Here is a 26926-nt window from a genome sequence, read left to right as displayed (position 1 = left end):
AAAGATGTGGTGCAATCCTCCATTGCTTTTGCCACCCAGGCTATCGCGGTGGCTGGTCTGGTAATCGCCCCTGACAAGGAAAAAAATGTTTTCAGATAATTATCCAACCTCCTATCCACACCGTACTTTAGGGAAGATGCCGTAGGGATAGGCAATGTAGCTCTCCTAACCACTCTAGTAATATGAGGAAAAAAAAAAAGCTTAGGACTGCCTAGCAGTCCCACTGTATAACAGGTGCGTTTTTCCATGCACCAAACGAAAAAACTGAATGCCTGTGGCTAGGGGCGGGGGATATAGGGAGGAGATAGATAATGATTCTAACCGCCTGCGGCCTGTAACTGCAGCCCAGATAACACATATAAGCGATCCACAGGCGCTGTCACAACATCCAATTTTCCTTGCTTTCTATCCTGATGTCGTATAACAACAATTGATTAAACTCCAAACAGAGTAGAAAAGACTTGTGATGTGGTGGAATAACCATCCAGGGGACTCACCTATACAAGGTGCCCTATGTTCCTATAAGGGTTTATTTATTTATTTCCACCATATATCAACATCAATTCCTCACTGGCTAAGATGCAGAACCTCCCCATAGGGAATTAACTCATCTGGGACCAGGTATCGACAATCCCCAAAAGGTTTCTTTGTATCTCTTTAGTGCACCACGCAGAGATGTTTTTTTTGTAGGTAATCAGGAGTCCTATATTCAAAGTCCATTCCCATATAAACATTTCAAAGTGAACAAAACACACTCCACAGCATGAATCAGAGTCCTCAAGAGGTGTCTAAAGTAACTTCATCCGTATTGAAGCAACACCAAGACCACTCCTTAGATCTTATTTGAAGACAAATCCAATACAGCCATGTGAGTCTTTACAAAACACCAACTCGTTTCTGACCTTGTGAGTGCTTCCTCGGGGCACCCTGAGAAGGGACCCACAAGGTCATGACCCCCAACAGTGCATGTTTTCCAGGTCTCCTCACAGAAATAATTACTCCACCTGTAGATCTTTTAAAATGTGTCAGTGAGTAATTAATTCACCTGTGCACCAATTAGGTGACCTGGAAAAAATGAACTGTGTGGGGTCCTGAGGACAGAGTTTGAGAACCACTGCTGGAGGGGGTTCATTGCAGACACCTGTCTCAAGTACAACACAACCAATTATATGGGAGATTGCATCAGCTGTCAACACCACAAAAATTCTTATATACACAGTTATTCAATACAGATTCATACAGTACAGTGTACTGAGTACAGCTATTTCCACGTAGCCGTTTTCTCAGCCAGGACAGTGCCCCCTTGTGTTTATATAATGGACTGTCAAAGCAGTATGAACAAGTGAGCCATGGTTAGGTAGACAGCTCCCGGTGCCATTTTAGCAACTTTAAACCAGATGAGTACATACTACATACAATATAAACACACGTTAAGAGGCACTATAACTTTACAAGACAGAGGACCTTAAAAATGTTTCATCAGATACCATTAATTATTCACCTGAGGTGTTCAATGCCTTCTATTAGTTTTAAGAACACTTGTTGCTATACACAATAATGGCCTAATTTTTAAAAGAATGTAATATATCCCATCAATGCACGAAGACAGGGGTTCCTAACCACAGATCTCAAGGCACACTAACAGTCCAGGTTTTAAGGCTAGCCATACTTGACCACAGGTGTCTTAATTAGTACCTTCGTTATTTTGATTTAACCATTTGTGATCAAGCATGGATATCACTAAAACATGGACTGTTAAGTGTGCCTTGAGGACAGAGGTTGGGAAACACTGCTCTAGTTAGATCTGGAAAGCCAATCACAACTTTAATTCATCAGCCTGGCTAATGGACAAGGCGAGATTCCTACTAGTGAATGGATGAGCTGCACTCTGAGCCCCCTAGATGGCAGTGATCACTGTGCACTTTATATACACAATACTAGTGAACCTTTATGTCCCCATTTTATTAAATCTATAGAAAATAATGATGTTCAGCTCGATCACTAATACTTGTATGCTTTCCATTGCCAGTTTTTTTTTTTTAGAGAGAATGAGTAGGACATTTGTACTGGAGATGCAGAGGCATAGAATGCATAATATGGAAATAGAACATCTTGCCTTGGAAGACATGTGACAGAAACTTCCTTCTGCCAGATAATAGTACAAAGACTCAGGGAGACCAACTTTTTTTTAACTTTTGTAATGACTTAAATATCACTTTTATTAGTCACATGGAAGTTAAATATTTTAAAAGTTATCTTTAGTACAAAGGCAGGAGTAATAACCAAAGCAGCTTGCAATTACAGAGTCTTACTCACAAGAGAAACAGTTAGGCACAATACATATTAGTAGAGTTAACCAATACTTTATCAGGCATATATAACTAGTGCGCCCTTGTGCTAAGAACACAAAGGTAGACATTTGTAAGTGGAACCTCTCACATCAGTCGATGGGCTCTAGAACCTCAAGAATGAGAGTTCGCGGACCAGCCACAACCTGCTTGTAGATGGTCTGGTAAGGGAGACTGAGGCTATTAACACCATTAACAGATTTTATAAACTGACGGATCTGAAAAGTAGAGTTGAACATTATCAATGTAATTATCAATACATTTGGGGCAATAAGCAAGAATAGCAAAATTGTCATGTTACCTTCATGCCAGCAGCAGCTGCTGGTCCACCGGGATCCACCGCTTGAATGTGACATGGACCTGTTCCTCGGGCGACAAACCCCCAGCCTACATCATCACCTATGATCTAGAAAAAAAAAAAAAAAAACCTTACTATGATTGATGACATTTTAATCTCTGTGGCTAGGAAAATGTATGTGGCAACACAATTGTATGAAAGGGAGAACTCTAAGCAAATATTTGTTTGAACACTTTGGGGCTGATGCAGATTGAGAATTAGACCAGTTTACAGCACATATCTTGAGTGAAATCCCTCTGCAAATGCCCAGATAAGCTCTTGCACACGTGTGCTAATGTGGATATTTTGGCAGCCAAGCCTGCTGGATCAGGAGAAGTTGTAAAGGAGAGAAAGAGAAGGCCTTCTAATGTAGATTGAACACAGTAAGTGTACTTGCTCAATTGTTAACAGATATATGCCAGGAGAAAGCTTTATTGCAGGTGGTCACGCTCAGGTACAAATTCTGAATGAAAATTAAGACCGGACCCAGCACTAGCAAACCACTTGTGATTGGCTCTTTGCATATGCAAGACAGACACCAACAGCTGAGGAATTTTTGTTGGATAAATTGAAGTATGCAGAGCATACAGAATCCTAGATACAAGAACAGATATGGTGACTATTAGCGCCTGTATTTGTTTGTTGAAGACCTAAGAGGTGATACTATGGCCTTGCCAGACTTCCGTACAGAGGGGATGATTCAGCATTGGGCGGAGTTGCAAAGCTGAACGCAAATATAGCAAGAGGTGTCCGACACCCCCCTGCTGCATTTGCGATCCCAGCACTGCGAACGAGGCTGTGGCAGATCCAGGGGGGCGCGATCACCCCCCCCTAACCGTAACACAGTGTCACAGCCACCGCAGTGTGAAGTCTTGTATTAATGCTGCAGTGGTGCAGCTCCGCATCCGGGCAGATTGGTGAGTTGAGGCCAGCAGGGAATGTACAGTCAGCCCAGCCTGGCAGTGGCACCCGGCTGGAGCAGGACGACACACCCCCATCCCAGCTCCTCAGTCTCTAGGAGGCGGACCCTGCACATGGGATCTCTGGAAGGTGGGAACAGCACAGAAAGAGTGGCTGCCGGATGGGCTGGCTAGGTAGCTGTTGGCAGTAGCTGGATGTCACTCACCCCCAAATGCTCTGTTTTTCACTGCAGTCGCAGCATACGGCGGACACCGGACGGCCACTCTGTTAGGCTGCGCAATGCTGATTGGTAGATGGCTGGAGCCATTAACCAATCACAGTGGCGGGATGTATTCACACACTGATTGGTTGATAGTTCCAGCCATCCACCAATCAGAATGCAGGAGCTGCAGGCATCAAGACTCAAGAGATGGTGGGTCCAACCAAAAGCAGCCAGGTGAGGATTAGCAATTTAAACATTCTGATATTTAACAAGACGTGAGGATAAAGTGCAGGGTTTTTAATCAGTGAGTGGGGGTATTGCATATTTGGGTTATGTTTTTCAATGATGGATGATAAATAGAAGATTTAGGGTATGATCTCTATGAGTGAGTGGGGACTGGGGAGGCAGATCTATGGTATACATGGGAAGATGAACTCTGATTTGGGGTGTGATTTCTAATGTGGGAATATGGGTATGTGTATAATTATATATATATATATCTCTATCTATCTATCTCTATCTCCCTTGTTTACCATATATTTATTCATCTTGTCTTTTTAATTTGCTTTAAAATAAATTATTTTTTTAGTCAGAGAATAGTTTTGATTTTCCACACCATTTGCACTCTATAAGCAGTGATAAGAGACAGAGTGAAAAGTGATAAGTCAGTGATAAGGTACCAGCCAATCAGCTCCCAACTGCCATCTCACAGGCTGTGTTTGAAAAATGACAGTTGGGAGCTGATAGGCTGGCACCTTATCACTTTTCACTCTGTCTCTTATTACTGCATACCTCCCAACATGACCTTCTCCAGGAGGGACACAATGCTCTGGTCCTGGACTTCCCTGGTAAGAGGTGGGGCTGCAGCACAGTTCAAAATTCAAATAGGGGAGCCACACCAACTGCCATTTCACACACTGCCAAACATCAGTGGCTGGGACTCATTGGCAGTTGGTGTATCTCCCCTATTTGAATATTGGATTGTGCTGCAGCCCCACCTCTGGAGCTGCAACCAATCATAAATTACCAGGGAAGTCCCGGACCAGAGCATTGTGTCCCTCCTGGAGAGGGTCATGTTGGGAGGTATGTTACTGCTTAGTACATAGACCCCTATAAAAGTTTTTCATATTCACTTTATGGTATAAATACTACACAACTTTCTGATTTACTTGAATTAGCTTTTTATCATTTATTTATGCACGGCACTTTGTTTAGCACATAGGCGCACTTAAACAGATCCAATTTTTACGCATTTTTTTTTTAATCAACAACAGATCACCACTGTTGTATTTTTTCTTTTTGAGCTGACACCCGCACTATAGGGGAGTGCTATATACACATGATTTTGTATTTTACAGAGATATATATTTATAACAAACACGTTTTATATATTTATTTCTGATTGACAAGTATTTTTTAAAAAAGAAAAGGAATTTTCGTTATTGAACTGAGTAAGGGTGTGTACTATCTTTTGGCGCTGTGTACTTTCATTTTCACTAATATATATATATATATATATATATATATATTTATAGTCAAAGCTGGATTATTAGCTGAGACAAGATCAGTTTAAAATTGAAGCGTGCGCGATGCCATCTTGCAAATGGCAGCTAGACTCCATTTTAGAAACAAGAATCTGCAAGACACCATTTTATGACCAACATCATTTCAAGTTACAATTCAGGAGCTAAGAACAGATGGCAATGTTAATCTACCAAGGGCAACTGGAAAAACAAGCTGAGTAAAAGTAAATAGAAATAGACAATGGGTAGTTTTACATACAAATTGGGAATCCCTGGATGCAGATAAAGTAAACTTGTGGCAATTGTAATATAATCCAGGCATTGATATACACAATTGGATTTGTCCGAATCCTAGACAGGATGGCCCCAAATTTCACAGCTTGAGGTGATAATACATTTGCATTCCACACAAGAGTCTAGGAGAACAAAATAGGTTTTTCCCTTTGAACACAGGAAAGGTGGGAGGGCCTGTTGACAGGACATGTAGAACTATCTGGCCCAGCATGCTAAAATGTTAGAGACAAATGCACTCATCTTCATACACACATTAAATATGTCTTTATACCAAACCCTGAATACCCACACATTTCATATTCACTCATAAGGTTCCATAAGCATCAAAATGTATGATCTAAGTTGGTTAAGTTAGTTTCAACGCTGAGAAATTAAGGTTTTTGATAACTAAGGTATTATACATGATAAGCAAGTTGTGTTTGGTCTTGTTCTGATGCATACGTTTTTTACAGCATTCCGGTATTATCGATGGAGAGATCGCATCATGCAAATTCAAGTTATGGATCGCAGAACCTACAAGCAACAAAATGTTTCAACTGTTGGAATGTACAGAAGGTGTTACTAGAAAGATTCCCCTGCTGTTAGAGGCAGGGAGAGTCAATTTGAACCAGCCTGTTAAATGTACTGTAACATATGCTTCTCCTCTGGGAACCAATGATACCAGCAAGGAAATTTCTCCTTTGTCCTGTTTTAGTCTGGGGGGGATAAATACATGTGTCCGAATACTGGTTAGTTAGTCCATGCTGAAGGTTGTATGAACTGAGGGTCTTTAGTCTGAGGTCTATCTCTGGGTCCGGAGGCACAGCATATGTATACTGTACTTGGGTCTGTAATATTTCCTTTTACGCCTAAATTGTGTATGTATCAATTGCGTGTAACTGACTGTACTTTTAGCTGAATACTTGTGCGTTGGAACCACAGATTCCACTCCTGTCTTTATTTGCGGTCAGACTGCGTACGCAAATTAGCGTTATTCTTAGAGGTTTAAAGGAAGGATATTTAGAAGGTATAGGCAGGGGTATATAAAGGTTCTGATCCAGTTTCGTATATATATATATATATATTATAGTTTAAGGGCGAATATATGGAAACCCCTCCCTACAAAAGCTGCATTTGCCCCTGGGTAGGGTTGCCTTCCTCTCCCAGTCTGCCGGAGTCCTACTGTGCCCCTTCCAGCTCCTCTCAGTGAGGGGAGAGTAGAGCAGGAATGGGCGCAGCAGGACTCCAGTAGCAGGGGCTTGGCTCCCGGTCAGGTTGTTGAGGTAACTCAGAGTCGTCCCTGACACCGCCATGCAGTAAAAGCTGCCGAGTCCTCCAAATATTGATGATATGACTGAACGTAACATCTGTGGCGAGACACAAAAGGGGACACACAGAACAACTTACAGTATGTTTTATATAAGAATTATCGCGTGCTGATGGGATAGGAAACATGAGGATGTTCCCACGATAGATGTATTGATGTTGTATGAGCTTGACCCCTTTCCACAATAGATGATACGAAATTCTGTACGCTAGTGAGGACAAAAATAAGAACTGAGTTAAGCAGGATGGTGACAGCCCAGAATGAGTAGGCTGGGAGAGTTGGGACTGAAAATGGGAGGTGGCAAGACTGGAAGTGAGAGGAGATATGAGTAGAGGGGGAAGGAGCCAGGATTAATTTCTAATCCGCCCCCCCCTCTAAAATAATAAAAACAAAAGTCTAGATCCGCCCCTGGACAGAGGTTGCAGGCTGGGATAACCGGTCGCGATGGTGGATGGCTGGCCAGCTGGCTTGCGAAGCCAGGAAACCGATCTGATTTGCAGATCCTGGCCTTGCCACTCCCAGATAATGGGCCCTCATGTCTACGAATGCTGGCCATCCCCACACCACCCCTTAAATGCCTCTGTCTGTTAATCATGCAGAGACAAAGCAGTGGCTGCATGCTATCATGCAGGCCCTGTTCTGCACATGAGCAAAACAGGTCCTGCGCAAGCACAGATAGAGAAACAAGACATGCATTCAACAAGTGTAAACCACCGCAGATCGTGAGAAGGGGTGTTGGAATGTAGCAACACCAAAACGCTAGGAGTACATGTTTTTTTAGGGGTCCAAACTGGAGAACTTACTACAAGGTGATTTACCGGGATAGAAAAGCTATGTGGCCAATTAGAACATAAGATGACACAACACACTTATTTATTCCTTTATGGTACAAAAAAGCCTGGATATAGAATATTCAACTTATATGCCTTAGTAGGCCAAATCAAATATGTATAGAGAGAAGGACCATTTAAATAAAGGGGCTAGGCCCAAACAAAACAAATAATTTAAAATTTACAAGTGCAAACAGGATCATCGTTCTTTTTTAGAAGTAGAACGGCCCAATATTCACAAACATCAGAATCGAGACAGTGTACTGGACCCAGGCATAGGGAAGAGAGACAGAGGATACAGGGGAAGAAGAGGGGGACATAAGAAATCCCGCCAAAAATTTAAGGCACAATTAAGGAACAAAGGACTTTTTAATTTATCCTCTAGAGTGCTTACAGAACATGAGAAATCAGTCCTGAGCAAAGGACTTAAATATGCTCCTTCTTCCAAGCCTGATCTCTTTGGCTTGTTTGTAGATCCCAACAAATTTACGAGGGACCTCTGTAGAAAGAGATATTTCGCAAATAAGATACTCAAAAAGAATCATATTGAGGGGAGCCCGATAGTACTGATTAGTACAGATAATGAGGGTCTGGAAATACTGAATGATTTATTAGATGAAAACAACTCTGAGTGTGAAGGATTCCAAAAAATGTATGACCTTTCCAAAAGAAACAAAACATTTGTAAAAAAAAAAAAAATCAGATTTTTACCCTTTGCAACATAGAAGCCCCTTTATTGAGGCATTCTATAATGCAACTTTAGAAAGCTTGTATAGACAATGAGAAAGATGATAAACACAAAAAATGGAAATAAAATCTTGGCATACAGGAAAGACAAGCCATATATAGTTTGAAAAATGATGACACAATCATAATCAAAAGCGCCGATAAAGGCGGCAGTACGGTAATACAAAATAAAGATTATCTTCTAGAAGCATATAGACAGCTTTCTAATGCCAAATTCTATACCAGATTATCAGTAAACCCTACTCAAAAATATTTACTGGAATTTAGGGAACTTTCGGACTTAGCACTCCTAAAAGAGGCAATATCCAAGAAAGAATCTCAATTTTTATTTAACATGTATCCGATTATCCCTACATACTATCAACTCCCTAAGATCCATAAATCGCTAACCGCACCACCTGGACGCCCCATAATATCGGGTATAGGGTCTATGACTACGAATCTGTCAGAATTTGTTGATTCATTTCTCCAGCCACATGTCACCTCTTTACGATCCTATATTAGGGACACTAAACAATTTCTGAATATGATTAAAGACATCACATGGTGTGACGATTACCAACTAGTCACCTGTGATGTAGAATCATTATATACCAACATTCCACATCAAAAAGGTATTGAAGCTGCTAGATTTTATTTATTACAAGACCCTAACTTAGGAGCGGTGAGACGTGACTTCATTTTGGAATCCATGGGTTTTATTTTGTCACATAATTATTTTTTGTTTGATTCACAGTTTTATTTACAATTGCACGGGACTGCCATGGGCACCAAGTTTGCTCCCAGTTTTGCAAACCTATATATGGGGCGCTTTGAAGATCTTATGATTTGGAATGGTCCATTTGGGGCAAACTTGGTGCTCTATGGCAGATATATGGATTTATTTTTTAGATGGAAAAGTGATGGTTATTCTGTTAATAATTTTGTCACTCACCTTAACAATAATCTGTTTGGTCTTAAATTCACGAGCACTATTAGCACTTCTAACATTTCTTGGCTATTGCCCTCCATATAGAAAAGGGAAAGAGCACTACGAGCACATACCAAAAAGCAGTAGACACTAGTAATCTTTTGAATTTTTCCAGTTGCCATCTGACTAGGTGGAAAGAAAATATTCCCAAAGGGCAATATATAAGAATCAAAAGGAATTGTTCGGATTTGAGCACCTATGAAAAACAGGCAGATGAGCTCACAATAGCTTTTTTGATCCAGGGATATCCTTTAGATCTTTTAGAAAGATGTAGAGAAGAGGTGAACCATATGGATTGGGAGAATCTTCTATTGACTAAAAATAGAACTGGATTAGAGAGGGAAATGGATAGTCCTATCCTGCGCTTCGTAACAGAATTGAATATATGTAGTGACAAGATTCAGAAGATAATACGGAACAATTTTTCCATGCTTCAATTAGATAAAATTTTGTTGCCTCATTTAGAATCTCAAGCAAGAGTAATATTCAGGAAGACGACCAGTCTTAAAGATAAATTAGCGCCAAGTTTTTTTCAAAACAAGAAAACAAATCAGAATACAGATAGGAATATAACATCAGATCAATCTATTGTAACATGGTTACCAACACGAGTAAAGGGATGCTACAAGTGTAGAAGAAACAAATGTATCACCTGTAACTATATTAGTCATAAGAAAAACTCTCTCTAATTTTATGCAACAAGAGTTTAGTATCGAACATCTGATCAATTGTTTATCCCAATATGTGATATATGTAATCACTTGTACATGTGGCCTACAATATGTGGGCCGAACCACACGTAGTCTAAATACTCAGTTTTTAGAGCAAAGAAGAAATGTTAAAAATGGTATTAAGACACATAGTCTATCAAGACATGTGTGGACTGAACATAATGGAGATGACAAGGTTCTAACGGTTACTGGGATTGAATACCATCCACCTGTAGAGGAGGTGAAAGATATGGAAGACTCTGTAAAAGAGAAGCTTACTGGATCTTTGCCATGGGGACACTTTTTCCACAGGGGCTTAAAGAAAGTATAGAATTAAATAGTTTCTGATAATAGATCCACACTCTCTTGATACCCTATTGTAGAACAATATACCATGGAATGATGGGAGTGATATGTTTCTTTTCTTTATATATATATATATATATATATATATATATATATATATAGCTCATGTGTTTAAGATAGCAATTCACGTAACCTTATGGAAATACTGGTTAAACAAGCTGACTGTCAATACAATTTAATGTAATTTAAATACAGCCAAAATGAAATTAAAATGAAGATTAAAGTTATTATATGGCAGAAGAGAGAGTCAAACCTGGGTCTCCCAGATGCTGGACGGATGCCTTGCCTTAGACATATGTCTGAACTGAAAATGTGCTGTAATTAAGTTTTAAATAATGTATGTACATATATGCATTAGTAGATCTCTGATATTTAGGTCTTTAGATACTGTATATGGAATGTCTGACATTATATCTGTTTTTTAAATGCTTTAAACATCTATGTCTGTTTATATATCAGAAGGAGTATGTTAATTTAAATCTGGACAAGCACAATTTTTTCCAGCATGGACACATTTGCACAGATGATCCTGATGTGATCTAATTATCATCTGATGATGATTGGAGGATCTAAGCTTAAAAGCACCTGCAGGATCACCCTCTGACGAAACCGCCATCACCTGTAGGGGAGAAATGCGTAAGGGTCTCCCTTACATGCTACAAGCTGGTTTTCACAACTAAATACGTTCCTGTCTGACACCGGAGAGCCGCACATGGTAATGTAACTGCAAGGAGAAAGTAAGTTCAGTGAGCGCTACACGTTGAGCTCTGTCCGATTTCCACTGATAGGCAGTGACATCCTTTTAAAGCCGGCCGGCGGTAAGCAGTCACACTATTGACTATTTTCATGAAAGTCAGTTCCAAACGGCATCATTAAACATCGCGGTGAAAGCGATCATCACTGATTCAGTGTTATGGAACATTTACAACAGGCTACCAATAACCGATTGTTGTCTATCTGAGGAGAACCTGATGTGTGGCTACTTAATTATAAACACCATACAAGAAACATCTGAGGTGTATATATTATAATCCGTTTAAATAAAACGGTGATACCATCATTTTTTTATCCGGAGGACAGAGACTATCACTTGGAACCACAGTACTGATGGTTACTTATTGCATACTAATATAGGAGATACCTTCTGCAGAGGTTATTCTCCTTTCCATAGGTATGAGCCATTATTGATATACAACACCAGCTTGTATTTTATGTATAACTGTATGTGTGTGCCTTGATTTTTATAGTTAATTTTATTGCTTATAATTATTTTGTCTTACAATAAATTGTTAATTATATGACAAGCGCTCTTGTCTGGTTGAATCTAATAATCTTATTGGCCTACTAAGGCATATAAATTGAATATTCTATATCCAGTCTTTTTTGTACTTTGATACACTAGTGTTTATTGCAGATTATCACGGTTAGGAGCAGCTTAATTATACCTAGATATCATTATTCATATGTGCACCTGAATTATATATGCAAATTGTATATATATTTTGTGTATTCCTTTATGGCTCAAGGATGCAAAATAATTATGTTATGTGAGCAATTATGAATATATTAGGTGGGGCTGGGGGGCAGCAAGTAATGGATTATATTGAGAACAATATTTTAAATTACATTTTTTAATGGTTTAATATTATTTGATAATTATATTAGGTGGGAAATAATTTATGACAGGGCAGCATTTATTTAATTGCACTATAAATGGTGTCTACATCATTAAAGTGCTGCTCCCATCAGAAATTTCTATTGCCCCAATAATATTAAATTCAACCCTTAAAATATTGCCCTCTTAACATAATCATACGTTTATTCCCCCCCCCCCAAATTAATATTAAAACATTTTTTTTTAGCACTCATAAAAACTAAAATTGTCCCCGTAAGCAATAAAAACCACCTCTTACTACCTGAACAGCCAGACTGTTACAACTGCATGCCAACATCTCCTCTCATTACACCAGTCTTTTTCCGGCAGTTGTCAAACCATAGCTGGATAAGTAGAAGATATTGGCAGCGAGATTTCAGAGTTTTAAACCACTAGAAACACTCCATTTTATTTGTAATTTGTTTTGACCTAATTTGTCTTTATGTTATATAAAGCGTCAACTACAAAAGAGGAGTGTTGTACCAAGTACCCCTACATGGGTCAATCTTGTTATATGACAAACGTGTAAAGCAACAAGACCACTGTTTAATTTGGCCATAAATGTAGGAGACAAGATCCCGTCATTGTGCAGGCTTCATTGTGGTTTGAGTATTACTGGATCTTCAGGCCAACAAGTTCATTACAATACATGGTGGATTATGGTTATCGGGCACTGCAGTAATTTTGGGACCACACATGCTGTGATACTGGGACCAATGCAATAATGCAACGTGTAGCCATATTAGCCTTGCACAACATGGAATGATGCCCATTCCACCACCAACATCCTTGACACAAACCCTTCCCCGCTTACAGTAAGAGTCTTCAGAATGTATGGCGAATCTGGCGCCAGCAGTTCCTCTATCGTCACTGGTTTTATAAGCACTGAAATATAAAGAATAGAATTCATTTTTTGTGCAGGTATCCATCTTTAAGACACATTTATTGGATTTACCAAAAAGTTTCAACACATTAATGCAAAGGGCCAAGACCATGTTCTCTATTCAAAACCAAGTTGCACTCACATGCCTTTTTTCAACTGTTTATCATGCCTCAGTGTCTCTCATCAGGTCAGAATGAAGTGACAGGCTGTACTCTTAGGAATGCGCATACATGCTGCGTATACATGTAGCGATTTAAATGATTGATTTGAACGATAACGATATCATTAACGTCCAAATCTGTCATTTAAATGGTCCCTACCAACTTACCATCGACCAGCGATGCGCGGCCATGTATGGACGATAGCGATATGGTCCATCAGCCGTGCATGCCGGTCAACTTGCTCGATATCGAGCAAGTTATTATAGGGACCCGCGATCGTTGATTGCGGGTCGCTATAGTAGTCAGTGAGTAAGTGGTGTGCTGGATGATTGATATCGATCATCCAGCACACCAGGGAGCATGCATGACGATCAGCCAGCGATATCGTATCGCTGGCTGATCGCTACGTGTGTATGCACCATTAGGGTTCTCACCTGAAGGAGGAGACATCACAGGCTTTAGTGGAGGATAGCTGTAACTGGCACCAGTTCCAAGGCCAAAATTGCTGCTTCGCTTCAATAACGGACGATGTTGAAGCCTCGGTTCATTGGCTTGGATGTTTGAAAATCAAATAAAAGATATTTCAGATTACACTAAAACGTTATTTTTTTTATTTGGTCTAAATGGAAAAGTAAAAAGACAAACTAAGAAAAAAAAAAAAAAAAAAAAATTCCAAAGGACTACAAGCGCATTGTCAGTATGGTTTGTTGCTAAAAGGAAAAAACAAAAAAACCTATGCACTTCTTGTTCGAATCAGGCCAGCTGTAGCTCTCAATTTTTGGGAGGCTGAATCCCAAGAGGTGAAGTAGTAACATAAGAAGAGCAAAGAGTGAGCGCAAATGGAATGTATATCAAACAAATACTTTTAAGTAATAAACCACCAATGAAAAAATATAATAAATTAATATACATAAAAAGGACATATGCATATATGTTGTCCAAATCCATAAATTGTTCAAATAAAAGCTATAATAAAAAAGGCTAGCACATGAATCTCTCAGTCCATGAATAAATGGGTAATTACTCGTTAATTCCTAAACGTCTTGCAGTGTTAAGACCAATTGTATGGCAAATTGAATAAGGTCTTTAAAAAAAAGACAAAATATGAGATATGGTAAGAACTTACCCTTGTTATCTCTATTTCCACGAAGTCCATAGGGTTCCACAGGATTCCTTGGGGTATAGGTGTGAAGTCAGTCATCGGGCACCATAGAGTTAAGCTTTCAGCCTCCCAGGATGCACTAGGGTCCCCCTCCTATACCCCGCCCCCGAGCAAAGGCACCTCAGTTAGTTACCAAGCCATAGGCCGGAGGAGGAAGAGAGAGAATGAAGATCTGGATACACACAAGAATCACACTCACCAGAGGGAGACGGGAAAACCAGTGACCAGACCAAAGCCCATCTGCAGCACAGGTGCGACAGGGCGGGAGTCCTGTGGAACCCTATGGACTTCGTAGAAATAGAGATAACAAAGGTAAGTTCTTACCATATCTCATATTTTCTTCTTCACGGTCCATAGGGTATCCACAGGATACCTTGGGGATGTCCCAAAGCAGTATCCTTTAAGGGTGGGGACGCTCCTGTGCTGAAAGGAGAATCCGCCGCCCGAAGGAAGCATCCTGAGAGGCGAAGGTGTCAAACATGTAATACCTCACGAAGGTATGGACAGAGGACTACGTAGCAGCCTTGCAGATCTGGACTGCAGAGGCACCACGTCGAGCTGCCCACGAAGGACCCACAGACCTAGTGGAATGAGCCTTCAAAGAAGGAGGAACCGGCAGACCTTCATGAAGATAAGCTTCAGAAATAGCCATACGGATCCAGGCTGCCAAAGTGTGTTTTGAAGCAGGCCAACTCTTCTTACGGAAGCCATAGAGGACAAACAAGCCGTCCGACTTCCTAAACAAAGAAATGCGGTCAACATAAGTCCTTAAGGCCCGCACAACATCCAAAGTGGCCTCACCCACTGAAAGACCAGGTGAGTTAAAGGCCGGAACAACTATTTCCTCATTAACATGAAACTGGGAAACAACTTTGGGAAGAAATTCAGGCCGAGTGCGGAGCACTGACCTGTTCCCATGAAAAATCAAGAAAGGGGGTCTACAAGAGAGAGCCCCTAAATCAGAAACACGTCTGGTCGAAGCTATGGCCAGAAGGAAAACAGTCTTAGCTATTAGCCATTTAAGATCCACTGAGCCCAGTGGTTCAAACGGCGGTCCCTGGAGAGCCCTCAGGACCACAGCCAAATCCCAAGGCGCCACAGGTGGAACAAAGGGCGGCTGAATGCGGAGAACACCTTGCATAAAGGTGCGCACATCCGGGATTGTAGCAATCCTACGGTGAAACAGGACAGACAGACAGGGCCGAAACCTGTACCTTCAAAGAAGCAAGGTGAAGCCCATGATCTAGTCCCGCTTGTAGGAAGGCAAGTATCCTAGACAGATGAAACTCCCGCGGTGCATAACCTCTCGGTCGACACCATTGGAAGAACGTATGCCACACGCGATGGTATATCCTCGCGGACGACGGTTTCCGAGCTCGCAACATGGTACGCACCACAGAGCTGGAAAACCCCCTGGACCTCAACATGGCTGTCTCAACAGCCACGCCGTCAAAGACAGCCAAGCCAGGTCCGGGTGAAGACAAGGACCCTGCGACAGAAGGTCCGGTCGTAGCGGCAACCGCAGTGGACTGTCCACGGACAGACCCTGAAGGCCTGAGAACCAGTGCCGTCTGGGCCACGCGGGAGCTATCAACAGGAGCGTCCCTCCTTCTTGTTTGAATTTACGGATTACTCGTGGAAGAAGGGCAACAGGAGGAAACAGGTATGCGAACCGGAACGTCCACCGGACGGACTGAGCATCCACCAGAGACGCCTCTTCGTCTCTTGTGCGAGACCCGTACACCGGAAACTTGTTGTTGTGCCGGGACGCCATGAGGTCGATCTCTGGAAGACCCCACCTGTCCACCAGCAGTTGAAAAACGTCCGGGTGCAGGGACCATTCCCCCGGATGAACGTCCTGGCGACTTAGAAAGTCCATCCCGGGAGTGCTAAATTGGGAGGCGAAGACCGCTGATATGGCCGGAAGATTGCGCTCCGCCCATACCAGGATCCGAGACACCACTACGAGAGCCGCCCGACTTCGGGTTCCTCCTTGCCTGTTTATGTAGGCCACGGTGGTAGCGTTGTCCGACTGGACCTGTACTGCGCGACCCTGGAGAACCCGATGTGCCTGCTGGAGAGCATTGAAGACCGCACGGAGTTCTAAGATATTTATTGGAAGCTCCGCTTCTGACGGCGTCCACCTGCCCTGGAACAAGTGTGGACCCGAAACTGCTCCCCAGCCCTGAAGACTGGCGTCCGTTGTCAACAGGACCCAATTTGGTACCCAGAACGGACTTCCCTTGCTGAAATGGGTCGTCTGCAACCACCAGGCAAGGGATAGGCGAACCTCCGGGGTGAGTACTATCGTCTGGGACTTCAGAGGCTGAGGCAGCCCGTTCCACTTGGACAGGATCAGGTGCTGCAGAGGTCTGGAGTGAAACTGGGCATATTCCACCATGTCAAACACCGACACCATGGAGCCCAGTAACCTCATCGCCGAGTGTAGAGACACCCGGCGGCTGTGCAGACAACTGCGCACCCTCGACTGTAAAGCAGAGATCTTTTCCCCCGTCACAAAGATCCTTTGCTGACCCGAGTCCAATAAGGCTCCGAGGTGCAGAATCCGCCGAGACAGGATTAGAGTGGACTTCTGCCAGTTTATTAACCAGCCGTGCCGTTGCAGTAGCGCAATGGTCAGGTCCAAGTGGCGCAGAAGGAGCTCCGGAGATCCTGCCACTAATAAAAGGTCGTCCAAGTACGGCAACATGCGGACTCCCTGCAGCCGCAGAGAAGCCGCCATGACCGCCATCACCTTGGTGAACACACGCAGTGCTGTTGCCAGGCCAAAAGGTAACGCCTGTGCAAGACCTTCCGCAGCTCCGTGGCCTTGTTCCGGTCTGATGGTAGACCCGTGGTGAAGAATCGAGCCGGGGGTCTGTGCCGGAAAGAGAGGGCGTACCCGTGGGAGACCACCTCGAGAACCCAAGTGTCTGTCGTGGTGACCGACCAACACCGGGCGAACTGCAGCAGGCGGCCTCCCACTTTGGGATCCCCCAACGGGAGGCCCGGACCGTCAGGCCGCAGGCTTGTCATCAGGCTTAGGGGCCGGACGTCTGGTACTCCATGCCTGCTTCCGGGGCTTGGCCCATTTCTTGGGACCAGCCTGTCGGGGAAAAGACTGTGGTTTGGGCCTGCCCTGGGCCCTATAAGACCGAAAGGACGATGGTCCTGAACCAGAAGGAACAGCGGCCGACGGGAGACATGCCGATTTGGCTGCCGCCAGCGTGGCCACAATATTGTCCAGATCTGGACCGAAGAGAACTTCTCCGTTAAAGGGCAACACCTCCAAAACCCTTTTTGGAGTCAGCGTCCGCCTTCCAGGATCGCAACCACAAGGTGCGACGAGCAGCCAGCGCTGCTGAAGAAATTCGAGACACCAGTGTACTAATGTCTAAGGCCGCCTCGTTGATATAAGTGGCCGAATCACGGAGATTACCAATTAATTCAGTTTGTTCGGCCGGACAGTAGGAATCAAAGGACGCCTCCAATGAATCCGCCCAGCGCTCTATCGCTCTGGCAACCCAGCAAATGGCCATAGCCAGCCGCGCTGCCCCCCCCCCCGCAAGGGAATAAGCGGACTTCAGGCAGATCTCCACCTTGCGGTCCGTAGCATCCTTAAGGGAGAACATGGATGGCATCGGCAATGTGGCACTACGGACAAGACGTGTCACATGAGAATCCACCTGTGGAGGGGATTCCCACTTAGCAAAATAATTATCCGTGAACGGATAAGCCACTGCCAGGCGCCTCTGTGGCTGGTATCGCTTGCCAGGCTGTTTCCACGCCTCCTCTAAATGGTCCATTAACTGACCCGAAAGAGGAAAGACTGTGGCGTCACCCTTCACATCCTTAAAAAAGGCATACTTGGATTTAGCAGCTGGGGGAACTTCGTCCTCAATCACCAAGGCTGTGCGGACTGCCCGAATAAGTCCAGGAATATACACCTTGGACCTAGCGTCAGCATCCTTAGTATGGAGAGGTTCCTGATCGTAAGGATCCAGAATCTCCCCATCATCAGACGTCCCTTCGTCATCCTCATAAGGAGCCGACAGACGCCACCGGCCGTTTATGTGGCCGCATCACAGCCTCCCCCTGCAACACATCCGACAAGTGCTGTACAGAACTCGACAGGGAGTTAAGCCACGCCGGTTCCTGAGAAACCGGGAGAGGGGAAATAGGGAGACTGTGGGGTACCATCAATTGTCTTGGGAAACCCTGCATGCGTGACGACACCACTGACTGCTGGGACAAACCCATCTGCGTAAACGCGGGCTGCGGAGCTAACTGGCCCACTAAGGTTGTAAGCGCCTGAGCGAAACAAGCCCAGGGCGGCTCCTGTACCGGTGCTGTAACCGTAATAGGCCGCGCCATTGACAAACACTGCCGGCAGAGGCCCTCCGCGCTACCCTCCCCCTCCGCTAAAGGTACTTTACACGTAGTACACTGTAGCCGGAGAGGAAAATCACTTTCAGACATGATGGTACCAAGTATGTGACCCCTCTCACCAAAAGTATTTTAAAGAGGCGAGAGACCACCCTGCAGCACCGCACCGCAAGGGCTTAGCAGAAAGAACAGGGACAGTAATAAAGCTGACAGTCAGAATAGAAGATACAGGCAGCAGCGCTAGCAGTCACATACAATGCAAAGAAAATCAATTCCTGCACTAACCAGCGCTGATCACTCAACTACGCAGACACAGTCTGGTAGGACACAGCGCTGCATACACAGACCTGACCACAGCGGAGGAGAGGTATGTGGGGGGACCCAGACCACGATGCTTCCGTCCAGGCTTCCAGCAGCGTTCACCATGCGTTCAGGAAGATGGCCGCCGAGGAGCAGAGAGGAGGCTGGCCTGGGGGAGGAGAGCTGCCACAGGGCCAGTCGGCAGAGTGCAGAGAGGGCTGTGTGCAGCGGGGGAGGCGCCGCCCTTGAGACAGGGAAGGCGCGCTCCCCTGGCATGCATTTAACCCCCGGGACGCCGCAGCGCTACCGCTCTGCTGCGGTCCGCTGTCCCAGGGAGGTAGTGGAAGCGCAGGTTGTATACCTGGCTCCACGCTGCAGCCAGTCCCCAGGGAGCCCCCTGCCTGGGGACTTTGGACCATGTAACAGCGGGGACCCACCGCGGGACCCCGCTGCTTACCTTGCTGTCCCCCTTGATTCCGGCCATGGTCCGGAACATCTGGGGTCACCGCTAGCTGTGACCCCAGATGCTCACCAGTATCCCCGGATCGGTACCGGCGTTCTGGTACCGGCGGGGGTGTAGGGAAGATAGCATGGACTTCAGGACTGACTGTCCATGCTGTACATCCAGATGTGCAGCCACAGTTGCATGCAGGAAAACTTCAGGGGCTCTTCTTAGCCCCCACTCCAACAGGTGCACCCGACTCCGGCCGGGCACCAAACTAAACCGAGGTGCCTTGGCTCAGGGGCGGGGTATAGGAGGGGACCCTAGTGCATCCTGGGAGGCTGAAAGCTTAACTCTATGGTGCCCGATGACTGACGTCACACCTATACCCCAAGGTATCCTGTGGATACCCTATGGACCCTGAAGTAGAAAGTAGCTTTCTAATATGTGCTATCATAAGAAAGTGATTGCAGATTTGAAACAATATTTGTAAAGTCTTCACAATAAATGAACTAATACAATGTATCTGGCATGTCTCAAGGGAGACTATCTATATAATTAAGCTTCGACGCTAGCGGTGAGTACTTACAAATCCTAGAAGTTGCTTCTGAGTTAAATTATTTAAAAAAGGTTTATTTACTAAGCCTTTGATGGAGATAAAGTGAACAGAGAGAAAGTACCAGCCAATCAGCTCCTAACTGCCATGTAACAGGCTGTATTTGCAAAAATTACAGTTAAGAGCTGGCTGGTTGGTACTTTATCTCCGTCCAAGACTTATTAAATGGACTCCTATATATGAAATGTGGCTGTTCTATAGTGGAGAGCAGACCGTGCCATGATAAGGATATATGCTGATCGTGTGTCCTGACCAGTGTGAAAAGCAAATCTGTGCTGCAGTCTGAAGCCACGGCTGCAGCATCAATGCGGTTCTCAGGAGCCAGGGTGCAATACTGTCACTGAAGAGGGTGCTTGCCTATTCACAGGACTCCTGGAAAGACCCTGAAGGTGCATACACAGGGTATGAAATCCATGAACGATTAAGATATCGTTCAACGATATATCGTTCATGTTTATGCAGTTAACGACAAACGATGCGCGTTCCCGCATGAACGATAATATCTATGATCATTCGTACATGCAGGCCAACTTGCATGATATCGTCAACTTTGCCTGTTCAGAGATGTGGCAGGATGACTTCACTTATAGATATCTTCGAAAGATATCTTTCAAGCCGTACCGAGTGTATGCAGCTTTACACATTTCTCGGCCACGTCGACTCAGTGAGAATAGTGTGTGTATTGTCCGTAATCAAAAATGGTGATCAAGACTAATTGGCCTCATCTGTGCCAGCATTTCACTGCTTATTTCTTCTTTTGCACACTTTTAAAACTAGTAGATGCAACAAAGAATTTTTTTTTTTTTTTAAACAAATAAGTATACATATACACACACACAACCAATAGAATAACAACGGCTGGTGAATGAGGCTACAATCAGTCGTCAAAGACTAAAACCATTGAATTTAATATAACCTTAGTGCCAAAGATATATCATATTGGTATAAAGCAAACATTAGGGGTATTCAATATGGGAGCGAAAAGTCCGTGCTGGACTTTTCGCTCCACATCGGAGATTTTCCTGGGATAAAGTATCGGGCGCGTGCCCGCTTTATCCCCATATTCAATTTGAAAGCTTCGAAAACGGGACCCGGCAAAGTAGGATCGGCGAAAAAAAAACTAAATTTACCTGGAATAAATTGTAGGACCCCCCTAAAACTGTAAAAACATGGGGGATCACTATGGGTACCCCCGTTTTAGCCTGCAAATGAAAGTCGGGGATTTAAATAGCGAATGCAGGTGTTTTTTTCCCCGACATTGAAAATATGTTGCAGAAGAGCACTTAGGTTTTTTATTTTCGTTTTTTTAAGTGGTCCCATCAAATTTGGGGTACATGAAAATGGGTACTAGGATATTTTTAAGTCCCTAAAGTCTTCATTTAAAAATTCTGCAAATATGCACCTGCCGCTAATAGCCTATTCTAGAATACACCTGCCGCATACTAGCAAAATAGCCCTGAACCTATTTCCCTATTTTTAAATACTTTTTTCCCATTTTTTTTTTTCACCCCAAATTTTCAATAATTTTTTTAGGGTGTCCCTATTTTTTTTTTAAACTTTTTTTGACAGTTTATTTTAAAAATGTCATTCCCAGGGATGCAGGATATTTTTTTTTAAGCCTGCACCCCTAAACCCCAATTCTGCACTTTTTTTCGCCACCTATTCAGTGGTGAAAAGTTATCCCCGTTTTTTTTTTAAAGACTTTTCAAACTTGCGAAAAGTCTTTGAAATTGAATACGGTGTAAAACCAAAACCAGCGAAAATGATGTAATCGGTGCGAAATTATCGCAAAAACTGACTTTTCGCTCCATATTGAACACCCCTGTAAGTGACAATTGTTGCAGGGCAGCATTGTGGATATACAGAAGGACTCAGGGACCGATTCAGACCCCCTCACTAGGATGCGTTCGCACGCAACCTGACAATGTTTGCAATGTGCACATGCATCGCAGTACGCAAACTAATCCATGCGATCAGGAAGCATAGCCACCTCACTCGAATGAGTGACAGGACGAGCAGTTTGTGGGTGGTGATAGGGGATGGTCAATTGAAACGGGGGAGTGGTGGTGCGAACGCAGGCGTGCCTGAGCGTCTTATTAGCAGTTTCAGAAACGTGCACAATTAAGACGCAGCGTCACAGTACACGTCACTTGGCTGAATTGGTATGGTCTGCCACAAGTGCTGCGTATGCATCCGATGGTTCTCGATGTTACCGATGGTTGCACACACATCCTGGAGATGGTGTATAAGTGGGTGTCTTAAGACAGGTTGGTGGGCGTCTGCATACACACCGCGATCGAACGCAAAGACATAGTGGGCATGCTAATGCCTTGCTGTGCGATCACGGGATTTGCATACTTTGGCAGCGTGCGAACGCATCTAGCAGACGGGTCTGAATCGAGCCCTCAGTCCTATTAACATACTTGATGCAATACAACCAATATATTATATGAACCAAGAGTGCAACACACTTCAGATTAGCGTTGACCTCCGGTCCTTCGGCCCATTGGGTCACATGGTGTCAACCCACCAGGAACACCGCCAACCAGAATGCGACCAATATGCACGCAAATAACTTTGCACACAAGGGTGGGAAGCAGCACACCGGGCAGTGACTGGAGGAAGAAACCAGTAGGTATGACTCTCTTCAAAAAATGAAAACATTGGTATGGAAAAGTGAGTGGTGTCCTTTATATATGAAGGAAGAGATAGGACATAACCCTGAAAATGTGTTTCAGCAAAAGTTGATGGATTATTGATAAATGGGAGTAAATTAGAATAACTGGATGAGAAACAGAAAAAGAACTGCTCTCTCTCTAGAAATCACCTTCAAATCCACTGTTGTAACCAATAGAGAATGTAGTTACTGTCTATAGTTGGCAGTAGGATCAAAAGTCAGCTTTTTATCAAATAGATCATTATTCAACTCTTAGCCTAGCTCAGTATTTTGAATAACTAGGCCCCTGCCTTTGGCTGCCTGCTTCACAGTGATATTTTTATCCTTAGTCTCTTAAGGGCAATTCTCTCTTGCTTATAGAGACTGTGCCTATGGTTCCCACATTTGGGATGGTTACAAAGATCTTGAAAACATTCATAGTTGTGGTATAGAATCCTTCTATGAAGGACCTCTATGCTGCAGTGACGTGCGCTGAGGTCAATGGCTGGGGAGGCACATATGGAGATGAGTCTGAGTGCTGGGAGCCAGTCTCACCCCCTACTCACTGTAAAGGCCCGTGCACACTGGACGATGTGTGTACGGGGCGATGTCATCAGCTGGCATAGTTAAGTACAACAACACTTGAGGATGCCAGCAACGACGAGCGTCAGTTTGGGGGAGAAGGGGCATTGTTTCATTTGGCAGCATGGCATCGCTAACGATGTCCCCAGATTGAGCTGCATGTACAGCCGACTGGGGATATTGTTAACGACCCGAGGGAGCATGCATCGTTCGTCGGTGAGTGCATGTAACTGTAACGATATAGTTACTGTTCACAGATATCGTCCAGTGTGTACGGGCCTTAACTCTCCCCTCACTACACTAAGCTTCAGTGTCCATTGATTCTCCTACCTGCACCACTGTGTCCTCTCTTGCTGCTGTTGTCAGAGTTCCAATCTCTAAACACTGCAGTGCACTTCCTGGTCACATGACACATCCAAGGTGTCCATAAGTGCTTAAGGCACGCCACCCATACTCAGAGGCATGCCTCTATTAGCTCTCCTTCTGTGCAGCATACTGCCTGTGGTGTGGCCCCACCACCAGCTCTGCAAGCAGTGTCTGACTATACAGAAGCAAGGTGAGCTGTTGCTGCCTCATCTCTCGTCTTCCTGCAGTCCCAGGGAGCTCCAAATAGCTGGTGAGTGTTAACTCTAAAAAAAATGATTTATGATTAGTTATAAATCCCTTCTTTGTATTATTCTAATTATTTTTATATCAAATCTCAGGAGTATGGCATGCACGTCTCTGCTATGCTGAACAAGATACAATTCAGATGCTCTCCTTAAGTTAGACAACTTGGATCCTTTGGCACTGAAAGCCTACATATATGTCATAGGGGATTTCTCATTACTCTCGGAAATAAGTGATTCTAGAATGTTTAGAACTAAGGTCATTTTCATCACAACATTCTGTATAGGCGAACCCTCAATCTTTTGTTGTTGTAGGGATTTCAAAGTGAAATAGCGTTTTCAGCTCAAGGTACTAAAGTACCTTTTTAAATCTACACATAGATTAAAAACATCTAGCATCAGGAGCCAATTTTAAACCCCTATTTAGAAAAGAAATCTCTGCAGGTGTAAAGCCAGGTACACACTAGACCAGCGTTTTTCAAGCACTGTGCCGTGGCACACTAATGTGCCACAAGCGGTTGTCAAGTGTGCCACGAGGTCACTGCAGTCAGAGCTGACTTTACTTGTATTGCTGGCCCGGGCAGTGTTGGGCTCTTCAGGGAGGCTCAGGCGCGACTGGGCCGTGACCTATGGAGATGCGGCGGCATCACGCATGCTGTGTTGCAGCCCATCTGCACACTGCTCCCAGCTGTGCATTGTGTGCTCAGTCACTGAGTGTGACTGAGCGACCTCAGCCGCTGAAGAGCAGGACGGGGATGACAGCGACATTTCTCACCTGGTTGTTATTTTATTTTGTTCTGTGGTGCCAATGTGTGCGTTTGTTTTCTTTCTGTGGGGACCATTTTGTTTCATATTTTTTTTCTGTGGGGCCCAATGTGTTTGTTTTTGTTTTGTGGGGGCCATTGTGTTTTATTTTTTTATGTGGGGGGCAATGTCTGTTCTTTTTCCTGTGGGGGGGTCAATTTGTGAGTGTTTTTTCCTGTGGGGGCCAATGTGTGTGGTTTTTTTATCCCATGAGGGACTGATGGTGTACCATAGCAGTTTTAAAATCTTGTTAGATGTGCCACGAGTTGAAATGTTTAAAATCACTGCACTAGACGATAAGTCATCTGATCCATTGGCCAGTGTGTACCAGCTATGTCGCTGACCATGCGCGCTCCCGCACCACATTGCCTGTCACATGCACATCAGACAGACGATATAGCCAGCGTGGCCCCCGGCATCCCGCCGGGTCCAGACATTAACGGGGCCAGTACACACTAGACCGTCTAATGCAGGGTGTCAAACTTGTGGCCATCCAGTTGCTGTGGGACTACATATCCCAGCATGCCCTGCCACAGTTTTAGCAGACCCCTAGAGCAAAACTGTGGCAGCGCATGCTGGGATGTGTAGTACTATTGCAGCAGGATGGCTGGAGTTTGACAGCACTGGTCTAGTGTGTACCGGCCTTTAGTGTCTTTTTTTAATAAAGACCTTTTTATTCAGTGTCTTCTTACATTTTGTGTTGGATTTGTGGGTCCTCATCTGGTGCACCTATACTTTCCTCTCTTTGGTGTGTAGGGTAACCCATAGCTTCCATTGCTTAGAGTGTATGGACAATCCATTGTGGAAAATTTCCCCCTCTGAAAAAATAATACCATAGATCTTTTGTTGGAAACATGATGTGTTTATTGTCTCTTAAATCTGTCCCATCAGTCCCGAATGAAGTTCGTTCCCTTTCACTGATAAATTCAAAACCTATTTGAATATTTAAAATCTCTCCAAGAATCCTTCCTGGTGATTCTAGGTCTGTGGCGTGGGTCATAAATAACGAAATTGTTAAACCATTGTTTAAAAAAAGGCCACATGTCCATTGTCCCTATAATTTGGACGATGGTATGGACTAGAGTATGTCTATAGGACATACTTGCCTACCCTCCCGAAAATCGGGTATCGCTCCCGACCCCCCGGAAGAGGGGGTAAGTCTCCCAGCCAGTGCAGCCCGCCTGCACCTCCCGCTTGCTATACTCATTTTTTATTGGTGTTTTATTTATTAAAATAATTTCTTTGATATTCATTCCATTGCACTCACTTTCTTTGTTACTGCTGACCACGTTCTGCCCCAACTTTTCAGGACTAGTAGTAAGACTTTAAAAATGGACTTCGAGACCAGCAGTATATACCAAGCAATATGACTTGGTAACTAGCCAAGTTGAAACCAAAAGATCAGAATTATATAGGTTATACATATTTGTGTATGCTATGACATCTGTGCAGAAACACAAAACAGAGACTAGAATAACAAATGCAAAAGGATACAATATCACAGCCAGCCATTGAATTGTTACTGAGGAGCCTGCCATAACGTAGTGCAACCAGGCAAAGTGGAGTGTTAACTAATCCATCACTACCACCAAGGTACTCGTATACGAATAGACCCCTTTATCTCTCTCCAAGTTTTGATTATCTCCTCATTAGTTCCATAGGAGCTGGAGAGCTATAAGCAAACTACATATGAAGGTCTAGGACGTTTGAGGATTTATCAGTGGATCATATACCCTTGCAGTCCCCTCTTACCACACACAAAGCTGCCTTGGGGGAGCTCAGAGCTAAGTTTGCGCAGGCAGAATGGGCTGTCAGGTGACTCTCTTGTATGGTCCATCGAGGGTGTTGAATCATTGAGGACTTCTATCAATTTCCTTCTGCGTCTAAAATTAATGCAGAACTGAAAGAGCAGATCAGAGTCGGAGAAGCTATGTCGGCCTGTTACTAGAGAAGCACAAGGAGACAGGAATATTGGAGCATTTGCAAGACTCAGTTATACTAAAACAAAGTAACAATAAGTTATTAGTATTGCTTAGGGATGGAATTATAATACACGGTACATTAGATAAAACTGAAAATACATCACACTGCTCTGCAGATACAGTGGTTCAGGTGCAA

General features: G+C 43.9%; 1 protein-coding gene across 1 annotated transcript in view; it reads right to left on the bottom strand.

Moving 5' to 3' along the window:
• Window positions 1-2219: 2219 nt before the first annotated feature.
• The window catches only part of LOC148540720 (DEP domain-containing mTOR-interacting protein-like), a 33628-nt gene continuing 8921 nt past the window's right edge, over window positions 2220-26926 (bottom strand). The window contains exons 5-9 of the mRNA XM_088442011.1: window positions 26561-26752; window positions 13687-13803; window positions 13023-13093; window positions 2650-2754; window positions 2220-2566 (exon numbers count right to left, since the gene is read on the bottom strand). Coding sequence (XP_088298137.1) covers window positions 2441-2566; window positions 2650-2754; window positions 13023-13093; window positions 13687-13803; window positions 26561-26752 — 611 coding nt within the window. The 3' untranslated portion in view covers window positions 2220-2440. The remainder of the gene's footprint in view (window positions 2567-2649; window positions 2755-13022; window positions 13094-13686; window positions 13804-26560; window positions 26753-26926) is intronic.

Source organism: Taudactylus pleione, unplaced genomic scaffold, assembly GCF_031769625.1.
Source record: "Taudactylus pleione unplaced genomic scaffold, aTauple2 ptg000018l, whole genome shotgun sequence".
Lineage (NCBI taxonomy): Eukaryota > Metazoa > Chordata > Amphibia > Anura > Myobatrachidae > Taudactylus > Taudactylus pleione.
Note: the sequence above shows the minus strand (reverse complement) of the source record. Positions and strands in the feature narration are given on the sequence as shown.